This window comes from Mauremys reevesii, linkage group 13 (genome assembly GCF_016161935.1).
Source record: "Mauremys reevesii isolate NIE-2019 linkage group 13, ASM1616193v1, whole genome shotgun sequence".
Classification (NCBI taxonomy): domain Eukaryota; kingdom Metazoa; phylum Chordata; order Testudines; family Geoemydidae; genus Mauremys; species Mauremys reevesii.
The window spans coordinates 46,068,398-46,088,610 of record NC_052635.1 but is presented as its reverse complement, the minus strand read 5'-3'; the positions used below and the strand labels follow the sequence as shown (position 1 = coordinate 46,088,610).

Here is a 20,213-nt window from a genome sequence, read left to right as displayed (position 1 = left end):
ACGAGCACTGAATACAGATGTCCACTGCAGTCGTGGGACAGCTGCTGCTTTTCTGGTAGACTGTGATGATGTGCCTGCCATGACACCTTTGTCTAGGACATAAAGCAGGATTTTAAAAGGCTGTTGAGACTGGCTTTCCATGTATTGCACAGCTATCTATTTGTAAGCACTGCACATTTGCTGAGAGAAATCACCTCCAAGTTTGATCCCTACCCTCCTATACACTGGTACTTTGGGTGATGTTATGTCACCATACCAATGATGGGAAATATCACTAGTTATAAAATACCAGTGGGTGAGTAGATGGATTTGGTCAAGAGCTCTTTGGTACCCAACTAGCACTAGAACCTCTTCAGAGCAGTGATCATTTACTCTGCAGCTACATCAAAACCCAGGGGAGAGGCCCAGATATTCTACCACTAGGAGAGGACTTAGAAGACAGACATTGGGGAAGAACTAACCTTTGGTCTCAGTGTCAGCAGAAATTTAGCACAGTGCTCCTGGTGGATATAAGTTATGAGGTGACCATAAACTGCATAAAAACTGTGGAGGCCAGATGAATCCATTGCAAAACCAAAGTGCATTTTACAGTTACTTTGCTATGCAACAGTGAGAGCTTCTGCTTGCCAGCGGATGGAGCACAGGGCTGGGAGCCAGGAATTTCTCAATTCTAATCTTGGCCCTGCCCATCACAGGGTCAATGCTTTGCCTCAGCTTTTAAACTGTGTCTTGGAGGGACCCCTTCAGCGAGCCGGCCCCCCAAGAACTCACCCTTCCTTTATGGTAGGCCTCATGGCCTCAACACCTCCGAGAAGGAGTCTCTGGACTCAAGCACTCCTGCTTCACACCATGAGCTCTGCCCTGCAAGTCCACATTGAGACTTGTGCCTCTCCAGGGACCAATGCCCCTCAGCAAGGATTTTCAGTGACACCAAGCAGCGTTTTCAGAACAGAGTAGCTTTAGACGACCGGAACACGGCACTGAAAGTGCTCAGGTTAGCATAGAAAAATGAAAGTTAAAACACAGGCTGGCTGGCCAAGCCAGAGCAATCAATCAGCCAAGCTGTAATGGATTCCATTTCAGGTTCTGTCTCTCCCGGATGCCTTGGTCAGATCCCGGTGCAAGCAGCCAGCTTCTGCCAGAAGCCCACCCATTGTCCCCAGCTGGTCACTTCCCAGTCCTTTGTCTCCAGGCAGGCCACACTGAGTTCACAACCCCACCGAGTTTCCCACTGTTGAGTGTTGATTGTTCAGTCACTGGAGACTGCATTCTCCCTCTGAACCCCTTCGTGACCTGTTCCTTAAAGATCTATTCATTGCGACCCAGCAAGCTGACACCCACACTATGTCCTGAGCTGTTCCAGGAGCCGTGTTAACCCTTTTGCACCCACTGCATAGCAATGCAAAGTACAGAGGGAAATTGAGGCAAGCAGAGTTCATAAATATATACAGAAAACGCTCTCTTTGTCACACCTAGGGCAAGCAAGTATGGGCCAGCATTCCTAGGCACTGATCAGTGAGGTTCCCATTGACTTCAGTGAGAGCTGCAGGTACTCTGCACCTCTGAAAAGCAGGCCATTAACTGCTGTGCCTTGGGTCCCTCCTCTGTAAAACAGAGCTGCCTGCCTCACTGGGCGCTGTAGGGCTTGGCTGATGTTTGACAGCATTCTGAAGACGTACGGTGCCAGAGCAGTGCTAAGTAGCACGTTCACAAAGGGAGTCACTGTGCATCAAGAGGAGGAAGGAGCCTGGATCAAGGTATAATAAGCTATAATAAATTGTGTGCAAGAAGAGGAGATGTAGTGGGTGGCAGGTGAAGGTCATGGATACAGAAGGTTTAAACCGAGTGCTGTGCGTGAAAAGTGCAGGGTGGGTGGCAGCAGAGAAAAATGCGGGGAGGGGGGAAATGAGCGGCATGTGTGCAGTGGGTGAAAGGTGAGGGAGGAGGGTCTAGAGGCTACACAGTGATGGCTCTGCAGTGGCTGGCATATGAAGGAGATGCTCATAAAGGGGGAAATGAGCAGCTCAGTTCTCTCTCTGCACTGGACCCTCCCAAACCCGTCTAGTTTTCCTTCTTCTACTCTGGGAAAGAGTGTGGAGGGGGTTGTTTTGGGTAGGTGACTTGGATGCTTCATGTTGGGCAGCCAAAAACATCTCACCCGTATTTCTTCCCCTGCCTAGTCACTATTCAATAGCACGCGCCCATTGCAAGGAGGCAAAGTTTAAAACAGCATAAATCTTTCAGTGTTTTCCACTGACAGAGGGGGGAAAACAAGTTTGCTGCCCTCTTGTAGAGGAAGGATATAGAAAATTATCTTTCATCCTTAAGTTCTGACCTAGCAATGGGGTCCGAGGGGGAGTAGAGCAGAATCCCTCTCCTAAGGATGCACTAAAAGCTTGTTTTTCCCACAAGGTTAATTCCTGTAAATCAAACCCCATGGACACTCACCTTCTAGCCCATGAGTGCACTTGAGATTGACCGGGACTCTCCCGTCTGTCCCAACCGGTGACATTCCCAGGAGTGGATGCAGAGCAGTCTCAGCAGAAGGCCTTTGCAGCTTGTCTCTTCCAGCTGCCTAGCAGGTCCTTTGATTCCCCCTTTGGGGTAGTTCTCTGTCCACTTCTCGATATTCTTCCAGTCTTCATACGTAGAACTTAAATGTTATGAGCCACATTGGGATCCCCTTACTCACACCCCTTCCGCCATGAATACACCAATCAGCCACTACACAGTATCTGGGATCTGGCCCTAAGGCAGGAAGTTGTGTAAACCCCTTAAAGAAAAAAAATGAAAATGGGCTCAGGGCCACGTATGTGCACCAGTTAGTTTTGTGCAGCAAAATGTCTATCTTAGGTCCTAAGCACAGTTCTCAGTGCCCCAAAGCCCACGCGGAAGGAGGTAGGAATGAAATCTATAACTGTAGGTACCTGGGCACATGCAAGCCCGGGATGGGGTATGGGCCAGCCGTATTCTCCCTGCCGGCTGTTGACATTGAAATCATAGGATCCAAAACCAGGCAGGCAGGAGCGCAAAAGAAACAAACTGCAAATAAAAAAATCAGGGCTGGTCTTAGCCCTTAAGAGAGCTTCTACGCTGCTGTTTCCAGGTGTCCTCCCCAGCCCCAGGCACAGACCAACCCTCTTCCCCCGAGCAGTCCTATGCCACTGACCCAGCTCAGACCCCCCCATCCTGCCCAGCGCAGCAGAACCAACCCAGATGCCCCTCACTCACCCACCCCTCATTCCCCACTCATCTAGACCCCCACCTGTGCCTCTCCAACCTCCCCAGCCCCCTCCTCTGCCTCTACCAGCCCCCTCCCCCCAGCCCTGCCTGTGCCTCCCCCTGCCCCCCACCCCCTGACCTCCCTGTGCCTCTCCCTGGCTCTCACCCCCACAGCCCTGCTCAGCCCCCCTCCTCTGCCTCTCCCAGCCCCACAGACCTCCCCAGCCCTGCCTGTGCCTCTCCCACCTCCCCAGCCCCCTCCCTGTCTCTCCCAGCCTCCTACCCCAGCCCTACCTGTGCCTCTCCCGCTCCCCACCCCCACAGCCCTGCCCAGCCCCACTTCTCTGCCTCTCCCACCTCCCCAGCCCTGCCTGTGCTTCCCCCAGCCCTCCACCCCTGACCTCCCTGTGCCTCTCCCTGGCCCCCACCCCCACCCCCACAACCCTGCTCAGCCCCCTCTTCTGCCTCTCCCCACCCCCACAGCCTCTCCTGGCCCCCACCCCACAGCTCTGCTCAGCCCCCTCCTCTGCCTCTCCCCGCCCCCACAGCCCTGCCTGTGCCTCTCCCCGCCCCTCACCCATTTACCCCCCCCACTCGAACCCCCCCTCAGCCCAGCGCCCCCCTGCCCGCGGGGGGCAGACGGGGCGGGCCCCGGAACCCGGGGGTGGGGGGGCTGCACGAACAATGGGTTCCCATGGCAGCTGCCTGGGGCTGGCCGGAGCCAGGGCAGCCCGGCCCAGGCGAGGGAGCGGCCCGGGACACGCCGCCCGGCTCGGCCACAGGTCAGGAGCCTCGCCCCCCACCGCGGGAAACCAGCCCGAGGGGACCCCGGGGGCAGAAAGGGGGGCCGGGGGAGGGAGCGGGGGGGGCATGGAGGAGGGATACTTGAGAGGATGGATGGTGCAGGAAAAGGGGGGGAGGCTGCAGGAAGGGGGGGATCCTGGGAGAGGGGCATGGAGGGGGGATCCCTGAAGGGAGGGTGCAGAAAGGGGGGAGTTCCTAGGGGGAGGGGCAGGAAGGGCGAGCCCAGGAGAGGGGCATGGAGGGGGGACCCCAAAAGGAGGGAGGGTGCAGAAAGGGGGGAATTCCCAGCGGAGGGGTATGGAGAGGGAAGGACTCCCGGGGTGGATGGCGGGCAGAGAGGAGGGGGTGGACAGCCCCTCCCAGGAGCCAGCACAGAGGCTCAGGGGAGCCCCCTAAGGCAGTGGGGGGGGGGGGAGTCCCTTCTCTGGGCACAAAGGGAGGAAGCCAAGGAGGCCTGGCACTCCCCAGCTGGCGGGGGGCAAGCCCCGGATCCCCTCACTGCCATTAGCAGGGCACCCCAGCTGCCTCCCTTCCAGCGCCTCACCTGCCCCTCGGCTGGAGTGTCAGCTGCCCCCAGAGTCAGGGTGTTGCATCAGGGTCGGACTGGGCCCTGCGCTGTCATGCCCATAAGGAGGAGGAACAATTACCTCTTTCTAGGGGACAACAGAAAACACAAAAGCAGCCACAGTTCAGCCCTACCAGACCCTGTGTATCATACTGGCAGCACCAGGCTCTCCCTAGCCTGCCACTTAGGCCTTCTGGCCGGGATTGTCCAAGGTTCCTCAGGGAATTAGGCACCTCCCTCCCAACAATTTACATCAGCCTCAGGTACTAAAGTTGAACACATTGTTAAAATCTAAATTCACTTCTCCCTCATCCCGCTGCCTCTTTTGGCTTTCTCTGACCAAACTGTAAGGCATAAGCCAATTTCACTGTCAGTTATAATCAGTTTCATTTTCAGCATCTTCCCTGCTTTCATTTTTTAGGCCCTAATTCCTGCAATTGTTGCATGCAGCTAGATCAGGGGTTGGCAACCTTTCAGAACTGCTGTGCTGAGTTAATTTATTCACTCTAATTTAAGGTTTCACGTGCCAGTAATACATTTTAATGTTTTTAGAAGGTCTCTTTCTATAAGTCTATAATATATTACTAAACTATTGTTGTATGTAAAGTAAATAAGGTTTTTAAAATGTTTAAGAAGCTTCATTTAAAATTAAATTAAAATACAGAGCCCCCCAGACCGGTGGCCAGGACCCGGGCAGTGTTAGTGCCACTGAAAGTCAGCTCGCATGCTGCCTTCGGCACACGTGCCATAGGTTGCCTACCCCTGAGCTAGATCCTTATTCCTCCATAAAACCACGCAAGTGTTTTAAAAGCATCTCTGTCCAATGGAATGCAGAAATAATTACAGAAATATTTCTGTTTGATTTAGCTTTGTAAGAGCTCGTTTTTATATCATCTAAAGTTTGGGGCTATATAACCCAATAAACTGCTAGCTCTATATTACATTTTATACTGTGGTGCCCTGGGGCTGATCTGTGTCAAATTTTTGGCTTTACCTTGTTTTCCCACATTGTTCTGGTGGAAAGAATAAAGTTTACAAAATTCAGGACATCCTTGAAAAAGTATCCCTGGGACTGAAAGGATAATCATTAAAGTAAGTGCATGGTGTGTTGGTCCCAGGATATCAGAGAGACAAGGCGTAGTGGACCAATTTCTGTAGGTGAGAGAGAGAGAAGCTTTCCATCTACACCGAGTTCTTCTTCAGGTCTGGGAAAGGTACATGCTGAAAGCTCAAAAGCTTGTCTCTCACCAGTAGAAGCTGGTCCAATAGAAGATATTCCCTCACTCACCGTGAGAAATAAGTGACACTTTTGCACTTCTATAATCCAAAGACTGAAAGCATGTCACAGATTTAATTATATCTCATAATATAATGCCCCATGAAGTTAAGTATTACCAACCTCATTATATAAATGAGGATAATGGGGCACAGATTGGTGCTGTTCTACCCACTAGGTAACACGGTCTTGTCAGAAAACATGTGAGGAGGAAGAGTAAAATTTCAGAATTATGCACTGTAACCACTTTATAAAAAACAACTCTCTGAGAAAAAGCCGCTAATGCCCTGGATGTCAGATAGCTACTTGAGAGCTATTCTCCGTGTGGCACTAGCACCCTCTTCGTGGTATTGAAGCGTAGCTAGGCTAGCAAAGCAACAGCTTGACATTGCACATTTTCTTTGTCTTCCATATCAACTATGTTCCATTTTCAAGCCTAAATATGGGCTTCAAACTGGCATCCAAAACAAGCTGCATTCTGATTCAGTCATTATCACTGTCAGTGAAGATTCAAGAACCGGAATTTAGCTGACAATTCTGTTTTTGATACCTAAGCCATAGATACCTCAACTAAAAGATAATACAGGTAGGTCTTCCATGGCTACATTGGCTCAGCAGTGGTATCAAATAGTACCCTTGCCTTGGTCATTGTAGGAAATAGATACAACGAAGGAGACAGAGCAGAGGTGGAGTTATAAAGGGCCATTTCCATTGTTCCTTTTCTGACTGATTAACGATTACTTCGTTCACAGTTATTTTCCACGAGTTGTGTGTCATGTTGTTACAGTGAAACGCGTGTAGAATAACACGTTTCATCCACAGGCAAATGAATATAATTCATTCTGAACCATTATAATGTAAACTAAACGAAAGGTGGGGAGAAGGATTGGTCATTCAAAACGTTGACATTTAGTAGTGGGTTGCACTGTCAAACAGAAAGGACACATGACAGTTCCTCTCCTTACAACTCTGGTGAGGTAGCACTGGGACCATCACATTGAGTTCAGGCCACTGCACTCCCAGAAAGATGTTGATAGATTGGAGGTCTTTTAAAGACAGTAGCCAAGCTGATTTGAAGCCAATATCCTGCAGCTGCCTAAAGGGCCCCAGTGGCCTAATGGATAAGGCGTTGGCTTTCTAAGCCAGAGATTGTGGGTTCAAGTCCCATCTCAGGTGGAAAAACTCCTAAAGGAAAGCCTAAGACCTGAATGTGTGTATAGCTTGGCTAACCAAACTAAGGGAGGGATGTAGACATCTGCAGATATGAGAGATGTGAATGACCAGCAAGAATGGAGAAAGAGATAACTTAGGGCGGTATAAAGTGGTCTCAATAGAACAAATGAGATGAGGAAAAAATGTGCGAGTATCAGGATCAGTTATTTACCCCTTCACATAACACAAGAACCAGGGGTCACCTAATGACATTACTAGGCAGCAGATTTAAAACAAACAAAAGGAAGCATTTCTTCACACAACACACAGTCAGCCTATAGAACTCTTTGCCAGAGGATGTTGTGAAGGCCAAAGCTATGGTGGGATTAAAAAAAAAAACAATTAGATGAGTTCATGGAGGATAGGTCCATCAATGGCTATTAGCCAAGATGGTCAGGGATGCAACCCCTTGCTCTGAGAGAGGCCCTAGACCCTGATTGCTAGAAGCTAGGTGTGGACAACAGGGGATGGATCACTCACCAATTGTCCTGTTCATTCTCTCTGAAGTATCTGGCATTGGCCACCATCGGTAGACAGGATATTGGGCTAAATGGACCATTGGTCTGACCCAGTATGGCCATTCTTATGTTCTTATCTATTAAACAAAGATATAGTCCTTCAAGGGAAATAGCAGGAGCCCAGTTGATTGGGATATTTAGGACTAGACTAGACAAAATCATAATGTTAGAAAGAAACGTTCTTGCATTGGCAGGGAGCCTGATTGAGTCTAACAGTTCTTATCCCATCTCTAATTTCTAAGATAATTTATAATTAAAGAAGTATAAGGAAACAGCAGTCACCATCATGGTATGCTCCATATTGACTGCTTTTCCTTTGGTTCTTAAATGATGTTATTGTTGCTTTCCTGCACAGCAACTATGAGTTTTGGAACCATGGATGTGTATTTGAATGAGATAGAAAACAATCTGCAGAGTATTTTGTACAGCGAAGAGGAGGATCAGGAGAATGAAACCTGGAAGATGTACATGGAGAGGAAGAACATTGTGCTGGAGTTCCTGCACACTGACTTGAGTCTCCACCTGCTGAAACGCCACCATAAGCGAATTGAGCTTCTGAAAAAGTGCTCTTATTACATTGAAATTCTGCCCAAGCATTTGGCACTGGGAGACCAGAACCACCTCATGCTGCCCACCACAATGTTCCAGCTGATTGACCCCTGGAGATTCCAGAGGATGAAGAAGGTGGGAACAGTCCAAACCAAAATCCAGTTGTTGCTCTTAACTGACCTGTTAGAACAATTGGAACAGGGGCGGGAGGAGCTGGTCCACTTCCTGGAGACCTATGACATGGCAACATTCCTCGCCAAGTGGGACTTAGTCAAGCAAAAGCTGTCAAATCTGTCTGAGCTGATGGATAATTTCCTTGCCATGCTAGTTCCTGGAAGGTTGTATGTCAAGCATCGTCTGGTGTCGGATGTTGGAGCTACCAAAATCCCACACATTAGGCTTGTTCTGAGTACCAAGATGCCAGTGATGTTTGATCGAAAGGAATCAGTGGCACATGAGGACTGGGTGAGCCTCAAGTGGTTTATCACAAGTCAACAGTCACAGCCTGAACAGTATGAACTCAGGTTTAAGCTACTGGAGCCCCGAGCCCAGCAAGAGCGGATCCAGTGTGGAATAATGCCGGTCACGTCCAACATGTGTGAAATCCGGAACCTGCTGTCTGACAGATCCTATAGATTCACAGTTAAAAGGGCAGAGGCTTACACACTCGTCTATGAACAGTGGCGTGATACCATCACATTGAAGACAAAACCTTATCCTGACGAAGACATGGAGAGCACCATGTGCGAACCCTGATGGATGAAGCAGCAGATGAGAATTTTCTAATTTTATCAATTCAAAGAAGTTGAATAAGTAAAATTTAAAATGTATTTTTAAAGGTTTTTGCATAAAAATTGAGCTTGTTCTGTCTTAAATTGTAATTTCACAAAGTGCCTCATATACATCTTTATGGTCTGAAAACAACACAATTTAACAGTCACCACCACCTGGTGCTCCACCCACCCTTTGTGCCAGCCGTTGCCGATGAAGGTCAGCTACCCCTTGTAGCGAGTAGGCTAAGCAGACTATAGCCGTGGGTAACAAGATGACCACATTGTGTCTGACACAAAACAATTTAGGGAAAGTTTATCCACTGTCCGGTGCCTTCCTACAAATCAACAGCTGACCCAGTGCTTTCATCCCACATAATGTCCTCACTTTTCATTGCCCTTCCCCCCCCCCCCCGACTCCTTGTGTCCTTTCCTCATTGCCCCTTGTCACAGCAACAGTGCTCTCTTTACACGCACATACTCACCTAAATCCCAATCCCCACGGTCACTCACCACTGCCCAGGTTCCTTCCACCAGCCTCTGCCATGTAGTTGCCCTCTCATTTCCCATCCCATGGTAATACTCTACAGTGCAGGAAAAGATCCTTTTTTGACTTAAAACAGGAGAGGGCAAAATCTCCAGGGTGATCAACCTCTGTAAAACAGTTTTTCTTCTGTTGAATATTGGGGTTAATGCTAACTTCCTCTTTTCCCATGTTTCTGTCCAGATTCAGTTCTGTAGAATCCTTTCAATTAAATACAGCACAGAGTCTATTCACGCATGGACACACACACACAGAGACCTCATCCCCATAAATAAACATTTTTCATTTAATAAATTCAATCATCTTTACAATTATGGCTTAAATATGAAACAGGAATGTTGAGGTTCTTATTTAAAAACATTAGGGGCAGATAAAAATATTTGTATCCAAAATGTTGTTCCAAACCTGTTACAAGTCACACATTACAGACACACACAAGATAAAAAACCTGTCACGTTTAAGGTTCCTTAATTTGCATTTCACAACATGTAACATTTTATTTCCATTTAAAAACTGATTTATTGCAGTGGATCATATTCTACACAGCTGAACGGCTCCTCAGGAACAGCACCACAGTCTATTCCTACTGAAGCCAAGGAAGATTTTTCTATTGGTTTTACTGGGAGCAGGAGCAGACCCACGGGAGATTGCTAAAATCACGTCAGTCGGCTTGAAGCCTGAGACACTATTTACTCTACATGCAGATCACCTTTCCTGAACTCACATAGGGTCAAAGTCTAGGCAGTGGTGGGGAAAGCGACGCTACCCTCCAGTATGAATGGACGTGTACCACAAAGGCAATTTTAACAGGTGCTTGTCTTCCGTCTGAGAACCCAAAGACAGCCCCTTACCCCAATCCTGCAGAAAGAACAAGCTGTATGGAGTGGGGGTGGTGACAGGGCCGCCTCAGCTCACCCCTGCCCCGCCTCCTCCTTGGCACTGCAAGCCTGGGAGGCAGAAGTGAAGCAGCGATGGTGTGCTCGGGGTGGAGGCGGAGCAGGGGTGAGCTGGGGCAGCGGGGGTGCCTCAGGACAGAGGGTGGGGTGCTGCCATGGGGGGGGCACCTCAGGGCGGGGGCGCGGATGGCGAGGGAGGCACAAGGTGGAAGTTTCGCCTAGGGCGCGAAGCATCCTTGCACCAGCCCTGGGTGGTGAGGGTGCTGTGCTTAGATTGTACTCCAACCTCTTCGCTACAGCCCATACCCACCCCGCCACGACTCCTGTCAGACGCACGGCATAGTGGGCTGTGCATGACTTTTCAGGGGTTTCAGGACTGGGATGGACACCTTTCCACCCAAATTGCAGCCATTGTGCTGTTCTTTGGGCATGCACCTATGGTCAGCACCAGCTGGAGTTCAACTCCTGATGTTTACGATGAAAGACTATTTCCCACTCATAGCATCTCCCTAGGAAACCATTCTGATCTATTTTACCATTCACAAGCCTTGTTTTTAATCAAACTCCAAGATGTGGTGCTTGTGATGTGGCCGACAAACTGCACACCATCGTGCCAGACACGTGCCAGGGAATTATAGTGGGGGCTTTTTTCTTCCCTCCCCCCATAATAAAAAAAGGTTTGTCTTTATGTCAATAGTTTTATGTAAAAATCCTTCCATCATAAATAACTGATTCAAATCTCTCTACGCATCAGAAGCTGGACTACATTTAATGAGTCTTTTCCATATTAACTTCTCTGATTCTGTATATCCAGAAGCACAATGTCCATAATGCAGTATTCAGTTATCAGTAATAGTCTCTACAAAACGTTACATTAATTGCCCTTCCTACTAACCCCTGGCTACTGAGGCTACATGATCAATTATGCAACTACCTATTTACAACATCAATGCAACCCAGCAGTCTGAGCTGCGATCTCACTGTAGTTGGTAGGCCACAGGGCAGCATTTTCAAACACAGGTTATGGGACCGTTCTCTTTCAGAATAAGTTTCCGGGAAGATGCTGATCTGTTGCCTTGTAAGATAACAGTGACTGGACAAAGTACTTCACTCTAGACTTTGCCTCACAAGGTGTAGTAGTTTGGCGGAGAGGGGGGTGTTTTGTTTTTGTTTTTTTTAAATACAAACAAGTGGAAAATGGTACACGCCAAAGTAACACGGCTAAATAATGCTCAGCAGTATCAAACTAAGCCCCTACAGTGCGTCTGGTTCTCCTCTCATTTATACCAGTTGTACTCTGGTGTAACCTGCATTCTTTCCATGGAGAAATGCTGGATTTACACTAGAGGGAGGAGAATAAGGCCCACTGGGCTTAAAGGGACCACGATGAGTGTGCGAGCTATACAATGTTCTCTCTTGTGGGATGCGTGCACTATACTGAAGTGTTTAAGGATTCCAATACCGTCACCATCCGTTTCACTAGTCCACAAAGCGACCCCTGTTTAGAATTTATTCTGGAGTCATAAAAACAATTAGTTTGCAAAAACAAGGCCCATTTGGAATCCTTGAGATAAGAGGCTTCAATGTGGGACAACTGTCAGGCCTGAGAACTCACCTGTTCTCTGCCTGTGGCACATAAGAGTTTGGTCTCTTGAGGGCTGTAAAACTTTGGTGGTTGGGCTTAGTGTGCAGTGGCCTGTGATACACAAGAGGTCAGTCTGGATGAGGTGGTGATCCCTTCCGGCCTCAGATTCTATGACCAGCCTTTACCCAGTGCCCCTTAGAAATAATGAGGAAGCCTTCTGCATTCTTTCCTCAGACATGGGACTTGGACCCAAATGCTGCAGTACTAGAAGAGCAGATGTGTGTGTTCTCTTTCACCAGAAACCAGGTCTACTACATGGCAGGAGAGCAAGCAAGCAGTTTCAAAACAAACAGTAGAGGAATGAGAACCTTCTCCACAGCTTCTGTCCTTTCCGTGGCTGCACATGACTCAAACCTAGCAGGAAGGATCACAGAAATGGAGCATGACATTACATGCTGGCTGTTCAGGTTCTCTTATTGCACATTCCTTCCCATTGGGAAAGGAGCCCTGCAAACACAACACTCATTCATCCCTGCTACAACTCTTGTTGAAGTCACAAAGGTCAGTACAGGGACGACACTTGGCCCACATTGTTTTCATTTGATTAAAAAAAAAACAAAAAAACAACAAACTGTTGCAATGGCAGCTTGGATCAGTCTTACATGGACATCTACAGGTGTCTGTGTGTTTGGTCTCAGAGAGTGCTGAGGCAGGCACACGTATAGTCAGAACTGGACTAATGAGATTAGGGTGCTGTCCCCCAGAAATACCACACCTACATAAGCAGCTCCAGCTTAACAAGGCTCAGTGCTGAGCACCATTTCACTACTACACAGGCATGACCAGAACTGAATTACTGGGAAAAATAATTCCTGTTCCTGTCAGCCTCCTGTTCTCTACTGATTTACACCTCCCAGTGCACAGGAATTTGGCTATTTTAAAAATATATACACATACATATCACATGGCCAAAAGAATGGGCCTTTGATTGCAAAGCAAAGTTCACTGAGTTAAAAGTCAATAAGTTAGAAGCAGCTTTAAAACAAAACAAAACGAGGAAACATTCTTTACACGAGGAAACATTTTCAAGTAAAACTAGGTGGGCAGCTTAAAAATATCTTTACAATGTCAAAATCTGCTGGTAGAGGTTGTCCTGCATGGTCTTCATTTGCTTTATACTGGTCATCACAACTTCCTTTGACTAAGAGTCAATATGTCTATTTATAAAAATACTTAGCCTTGGCTAATTGATAATTACCAATTCTTAAAGGCCAAGAATATTTCATGTTCTGGGTTTGGTTTTGCTGGTTTTCTCCCTGTTTCTTCCTTCATTTAAAGTAAAACACAGATTGTTCTTTCTGCTTTGAGAAATGAGATAGCTGTAGCAGGTTCCTGGCCTTGGGTTTCAGAATTAGCGGTAGCACTCGGCAGCCTTGATCCTAGCACGACACATCACAGCTCAGCTGCAGGTCTGTCACACGCCATCCTTCGGCTCCTGATGAAGTGGAAATATCTATTTGGTCCCCAAAGAATAGCTGCTGTCACAAAAAGGCAGGCTGGGAATTCCACTGAGGCTCTCTTGGCTTCCACAACATGGCACAACCTCCCCCTGCACCAAAGCTTTTTGGTTTGCAAATGCTGAAAGTCTTGATCCAAGGTTGCCTTTTCATTAAAAAAAGCTTAAGGTGAGTGGTCAACATGCAAGGACAGTGCAGCTTGCCAGTCCCTGGTGCCTTTTGTTCACTGGTTACTGCCTGACGGGTGAAAATGAGGCTTGAATGCAGCATTGTTCCCCAATGGGCCCAGCAAACATTTCGGGCAGGGACTGGTTTAGCCAGTTGTGATCCATTCACCTCAGCGAAGGGCTGACTTCTTCCTGACTCGAATGTCGTGAGCCAAAGTGCTGCATCCCATCCGTTTGTAATGCTCCAGCAGTCTCCTCCACAAAGGGCTGGATTCCAGGAGATAACGGTTTCCTGTTGGCAGAAGGGAAAAACAACAAACAGTGAGCAGAAGAGGCTAATCTGTTTCCACAGAACGCTTGGCGGACCCGTCTGTAACCTCTGGGCCTGGAGAAAAAAGCCAAACTGCTGGATAACCCGGGGGGACGTTTCCTTCAGCTCCGAAGTCCCCAGCCAAGGCCCCCCCCATTGCCACATCACTGTAAACATATCCTGTCCAAGTGACCAACAGGTCAAATTCTGCTTGTAGGCAGTAGCTACCGGTGTGGTGCTCTGCTCTTGCACGATGGTAACAGTCGGCTGCATGCGTGTTCCCTCTGTGTGCTGCCCTGGCTCTGCGCAGGTAGCGGACACAGCAAACCCCGAGAGACCCCCAACAACCACAGACTCTAGTAAGGTACGAAGGAACCCGAGCCAGGTTTATTGTCAAACGAAGCACAGTAATAGTTTCCCGTAGACTCTACAGGACATACTACGAATATGTGCCCCCGGCAATGGACACAGCTCAGTCAGTGGCGGACACTCCACTGCCCCCTAGGCCGGACAAAGATGCGCACTCCAGGACCTACTTTTATACAGTTACAGGACAGATCACTCAGCCCTCCTGACGTATTGAGGTACAGCCCCTTGGCTCATTAGGGGCTGTCTCCTCCTTTGATCATGTTGTTTCAAACAGATCTATCCATCAGGCTGTCCTTTTGACCCTGCCTTTAAGATGCACTTGCTTCTAGCAGCCCTCTTCTCGCCAACTTCTGTGAGTGGGGCCTGCCTCTGGCTCACAGCCCAGCTTTTGCTTAGCAATGCCTGGAAGTACTTTGGTTCAGGCTTCAGGCCTCAGACTGGGCCTCTGACACAAGAGTTTATGTTTCAGGGCCTCATCTTGCTAGACTGCTGGACTAGAGATCCAGCATGCAAGCAAAGAAAGAATATGATCAAAAACAGAGAAACAAGGCAATACACTCAATGTATGTTAACAACATGCGAGAGACGCATATGATCACTGCTCTCCACTCTGACGGGTAGTTCCAATACATGGGTTGGTTCCCAGCCACTCGAACTTCAAAATCACTGACACTGTAACGGATAGAAAAACGAAGACAGACCATCTTCTTTTGCCTCTAAGTTCGGATCCCCACTTCCTTCTCCCACCCTAGCTTCATGCACCTTCCCAGGAGACTCACCTATAATGCAGAGCCCCTCTTGAGCCCGAGTGATGGCTACATTGACCTGGTTTGGGTCAATAACAAATCCCAGATACTTCTTCTGCCAGCTTTTGGTGGGTTTCCTATCAATATCCGATCGCGAGCAGGAGCGTACAGTGGACAGGATCACATACTTCCATTCACTCCCTAGAGAGAAGGAAGTGCACCAGTTTTATTGATGGAGAAGTTAAAGGCATTTAGCCAGGAAGTGTCCAGTTATGCTTCCCTACTGGAATAACATCCATTCCTCTACAGCAAAAGTCTAGAATATCGCAGCTTACAGCTGTGTTCCTACAGCTTTGGAGCCATTACTGTATCCCATCGTCTTTTTTACGAGAGCAGCTGCAAACCCTGGCTCTATGACGAATGCTCACTTTAGCAACCCCGACCTCCCCTCCAAGCGTCATTCACATTTAATTTCTTCACTTATGTTCAACAATTGCGCTCCATCCATGCGGCTGGTTTTCTGAGACACAAAGATTTTGGGGATTTCTCTAAATACGTATTTCAAGGGCTCCCTTCGCTGCCGATTGCGACCAAGAATCACCCAGAACGTCAGCTCCGTGGGGTCTCTCCTGGTGGCTGATGCAAGCCCTGACCCAGGAGATTTGGTGATTCAGTGTGACACGGTGCTGTACCCCACAGGAGGGTGGGGAAGGGTAATGATCTTACTTCACACCAGCTGGAAGCTAAAATAGAGAATTCTGCCGTTCCCTACGACCTTACCTTGGCTTTTCATGATGGTGCAAACCGTCATCCCACGGACACCCTCCTGGGTGAGACGCTTGTTTATCTCCGACACCTGGGCGTTGTACGGGCTCAGGATGGCAACACTCACTGGCTTGATGGTGCCATCCAGGGTCAGCTGCTTTGCTATCCTCACCTGAGGAGGAACACAACATGAGCTCCTGCTTGTTTGGGCGAAAAAACAGCCTTTCCCTTCATTCCACACACAGGTGGAATTGCTATGGAGGGACAGAGGAGAACAGGTCCCTCAGACTGGGAAGGAAGAAGGAAGAGAAGACACGAGGTTCCCTCCTGCTTTATGCCATCCCGTTGACACCCCACTCAGTGATGCACTCTGGCTCCTTGTCCACGTGGCCCCTTTCACCAACACTGGTTTGGTATGTGGTTGCACCGCTCATCCCAGCCTCTCCCCGATCTCCGTCCACATGGCGAGGAGACCAAGGGGGTGGAGGAAGAGACTGGTGTCGAGCTATTCTTGGGCAGCAAAGCCAGAGATTTTAACATTAAAGCAGGGAAACTCAGCCTGGCTTTCCCAGCCCTACCCATGGCTCTCCGAGGGCTCAGTGAGGCAGAGCACAACTCCTTGTGACATCACTGTGTCAACCCAGGAACAAGACAATTAAAAAGGGAGAGGGGGGGAAATAGATGCAGGACAATCTCCTCTTGGTTTTGTGCTGGTAGCCACATTAACTAAGGGTGAGCAAGGGCTTCCCACTGACACACTGCGGAGAGCCTTTGCTAGCTGCGACATCAGCAGGACCATACATCTTTGAACTGGTGCTGGATATTTCAGCAAGCCCTGACCAATGCTCCCTTTGGGGCCCGTCCACGGCAGACCAGAGCTGTGCTGGCTACAGCAGCGTTTAAAGGCAGCAGTTGTTAACATCACTCTAATGCTTTCCCCGTGACCAGCCTGTGCACTGGCTTGTGCTCACCAAATAGTGATGTAAGCCGGGCTTTCCCGAACAACGTGGCCCAGCCCCACTGGTCAGACCAAGCCTGGGCCTGGGCCTTTCACTGGATGTGTGAAAACAAGTGAATGCGAGGGGCTGCCTGGGACAGTCTCTGAGATTCCCCATGAGCTCCTGTCAGCTCCAGTACCTCCACCAGGGCTCCATGGACACCAACCGGTCACTGGGGCCATTCTGTTCCTGGCACTGAGGGCAGGGAAGACTCATCTACTCTCATTGCTCCCTCTGCTGCTGCCAGCCACCAGGGAAGAGAGCATGGCTAAGAGGTAGTGGTAGTCTGGCTGTACCAGGGACTTGATAGACAGAGGGAATAATGGAGCCGCCCAAGGGACGGGGAGACAGGAGCAGCCCTATCCTTTCCCCCAGCTGAGCTTTGGTGGGACTCAACCTTCACTCTCCCGTTACCACTGGAGTCCGTCCTTCCCTAGCAGGATACGCTCCATGCACAGAAACCTGCTCCTGCATCTCACCGAGACGCATTGTGGTATTTCACCAATGGCTGATTGATACAAAGACTGTCTCTAGCACACAGGAAGGTGGGGCCAGAGCTTGTTCGCTGTGCAGAAAACAGGTGGCTGGCAAGAAGCATGAGGCTCCCTGGCAGAATTTTATGAATGCAGACTGATCGTAAGTGTCCATCAGCACGGGCCTGAGAGATGGTGCGAGAACCGTGTCGTCACAGCTTGTACAATGGGCACAGCGAGGGCTGTGCTGTTTCGATGGATGCATTGACCTTATTAATGTTTAGATCTTATGCGTCTCTTAGCAACTCCTTTCAGTGACAAAATGGCAGCTGGGTTGCATAGACTGAACACCACCGTCAACGTTCGCAGCTGATTGGCTGAAGAGCATTTCAGGCTGGATAACTATTATATGGGACCCACCCAGCAAGCAAACAATACCAGATGTCAAACAATATGTCCCTAAGTCCAAGTGCTGCCTTATTCCACCCTCACCATCTGCCAGCAAAAAATGCCCTGCTGGCTACTCACCACCTGTTCCACTTCTTCCAGGTTAGCCCTGGAATTCTCGTTTCCCTCCTCGGTAGAGACCATCAGACTCTGCTCCTTCCCCTCTATGTGCCCGAAGATGATTGGACAGCCGCTTTTGTGTCTGTGTTCGAGTGCGCTGGGAGCGCGTTTAAGCTCGGGGCAGGTCGTCAGCTTGCTCCTGTAAAATTCCTGGGATGGGAACCTGCAGATGTCCTTTTGCTGACAGATCAAAAGGAGAGAACCTTGGGTGAGTAACAAGAGTGACAGCTCCGGGTCCCACAGTACCTCTTTAAGCAGGCTGTCTACCAGCAATTTCTCAAGCCATAGCTCTTCATACAACCGGCTACAGAGCCATTCTTAATAGCCTCCAAAATGCTGCCCCTATGGAAAGGGCAAGAAATTCAGTGTCACCTGTATACTGATAGATATGGACAAGAGAGCCGGTGTGTAAACACGCATTCTGCATGTGACAACTGGGTATCCAGCCCCTTGAGTTGTGTATTCCCATATCAATCAATTGCATGGGCAAAATCAGAGGCCAACCAACATTTTGCCCATCTGCTATTTATAACATGTCCAATGCTTTACAGAAAAGCTCTTCTGACAATTAAACCGGAAGGCAGCGCCCGCTCAAGCAGCACGGTGACTGCCGTTTTGGCCTGCGTCACCTAGATCAACACTTGTGCATTCTATAAAGCAGTAAGTCCTCCAGTATTGAACCCACTGAAGGTGGCTACTGCTAATTAATTAATTCAGAGCCATCCCAGAGCCTGCATTATACAGGAGGTCGGATTCGATTATCACAATGGTCCCTTCCAGCATTAGGACCTATGAATTATTTGTATTGTGACAGCATCCGAAGGTGTGAGTCAGGATCAGGGCCCAATTGTACTAGGCACATTGAGACAAGGACTGTCTTTCCATAAGAACAACAAAGAGTCCGGTGACACCTTAAAGACTAACAGATTTATTTGGGCATAAGATTTCGTGGATAAAAAACCTCACCTCTTCAGATGCAAGAAATTACACAGTCTAATTTATGACAAGACAACCTGTGGGTGGAGGTAACAAATAGGAGTATGGAGGACAGTATCAGTGATAGGAATGTGTATTTACTGATTAACAATATGCCAGTTAGATCGACTAAAGGGTTACACTAAACATATCAGCAACCCCCCCGTGACCCTGTATCTGCCCATTGTCAGCTGACGATCTAAGAGGCGAGAAGAACTAGTGAAAAGTTGGCGAACATTCTAGGGAAGCTGAGAAAACCAAGTTCAGAAAGCTCTTCTGCAGTGGAGAGTAGCCTATCCTGACTAAAACAGTATCTAGGAAGGCTTCCCTAAAGGTAAATACTCAGGGCAGACTCTGGATTAACAGAGGAGCATCCCGGGCAGAGGAGATGTTACAGCAGAATATCCGCATCCCAACGGGCTGGAGCAAGCCAACAGCACTTCCTATGGCGGGAGGTGGGAGAAAGACCACCACGGGACTCCTACCATGCGGTACTGCGTGTCCAGCATCTGGGCTTGGTCCTGGTAACGTTCAAAGAGGGACGTCTCCATGCCAAGGCTCTTGCAGAAATCGTTGTGGACCACAGGCCGCAACTGCTTATGGTCCCCAAGCAAAACAACCTGGAATACATGGAGTGAACACATAGGCTCCAGTTCTCTGCCTCTCCCACCCTACTCCTTCCAGTTAACTTGTTGGAGGAATGTGTGTGAAGGCACATACGTTATTACTCTTTATTTCTATTCAGGCAGCCCCTATGAATCCCAATCCAGGATCAGGGTCCCACCAAAGAACACAGTCCCTAGCTTACAGTCTAGGTGTCACTTGTTATTCAAGACACTTTGCTGAGCAAAAGCCTGCCAGAATCTCCATTATATTCTCCAACTTCAGGGCCAGGGCCAGGTGGGTCAATATGACACGCACAACACATCTCATCACACTGAGATTGTCTATCCGGGCCAGCACCTTTTCTGGTTGCAGTGACAAATGCCTATTCCAGAGAACGCCAAAATAGCATCCACATCTTCCATCTACTTTTCTCTCCAGCTCCAAATGTGCTTTTAGGAGAGTCAAGCCAAAATATGGATTTAGCATGTTTGAAAGATTGCACTTGTGGGGCTGAGATGAGATACTTGGGTCAAGTAATTAGCTAGGGAGCATATAGACCAGTTTTATACTGCAGTTGTCACCATCATAATAGACCCCCATTAAGTGTGTGTTTATACACTATATTGACGTGTGTGCACATGATCTTTTTGGGTATGTGTGTTTATGCAGAGGGGTGTGAATGCAGATGTGCAATGTCCACTTGAGCCTGGGATGCATCACACCAGTTTGACCGGAGTTGAGCCTCACTTGCAAGATAAAAGGGTGATTCATAATGTGGC

General features: G+C 48.7%; 3 protein-coding genes across 14 annotated transcripts in view; 1 reads left to right on the top strand and 2 right to left on the bottom strand.

Annotated features, from left to right (window-relative positions):
* PDYN (prodynorphin) overlaps window positions 1-3,949 on the bottom strand; it is a 98,659-nt gene extending 94,710 nt beyond the window's left edge. For 8 of the 10 annotated variants that reach the window (XR_005587842.1, XR_005587843.1, XM_039498500.1 and 5 more), the window contains exons 1-3: window positions 3,800-3,883; window positions 2,928-3,042; window positions 2,449-2,773 (exon numbers count right to left, since the gene is read on the bottom strand). The gene's annotated coding sequence lies outside the window, so the exon portion shown is untranslated. Of the gene's footprint in view, window positions 1-940; window positions 1,748-2,448; window positions 2,774-2,927; window positions 3,043-3,799; window positions 3,884-3,905 lie in introns of those variants that run through there. The other 2 variants (XR_005587844.1, XM_039498503.1) reach the window with 2 other exon arrangements.
* Window positions 3,907-9,004, top strand: FNDC11 (fibronectin type III domain containing 11). The gene is given in 3 exon segments (XM_039498498.1): window positions 3,907-3,974; window positions 3,976-4,004; window positions 7,953-9,004. Coding segments are annotated over 3 exon segments (1,047 nt in total). The 3' UTR covers window positions 8,903-9,004.
* Window positions 9,005-10,483: 1,479 nt separating this feature from the next.
* Window positions 10,484-20,213, bottom strand: part of HELZ2 (helicase with zinc finger 2) — a 47,600-nt gene continuing 37,870 nt past the window's right edge. For all 3 annotated transcript variants that reach the window (XM_039498493.1, XM_039498494.1, XM_039498495.1), the window contains 5 exons: window positions 19,314-19,448; window positions 17,815-18,033; window positions 15,831-15,987; window positions 15,084-15,251; window positions 10,484-13,917 (listed from right to left, as the gene is read on the bottom strand). In XM_039498493.1, the coding sequence (XP_039354427.1) occupies window positions 13,796-13,917; window positions 15,084-15,251; window positions 15,831-15,987; window positions 17,815-18,033; window positions 19,314-19,448 (801 nt within the window). In that variant the 3' untranslated portion in view covers window positions 10,484-13,795. The remainder of the gene's footprint in view (window positions 13,918-15,083; window positions 15,252-15,830; window positions 15,988-17,814; window positions 18,034-19,313; window positions 19,449-20,213) is intronic.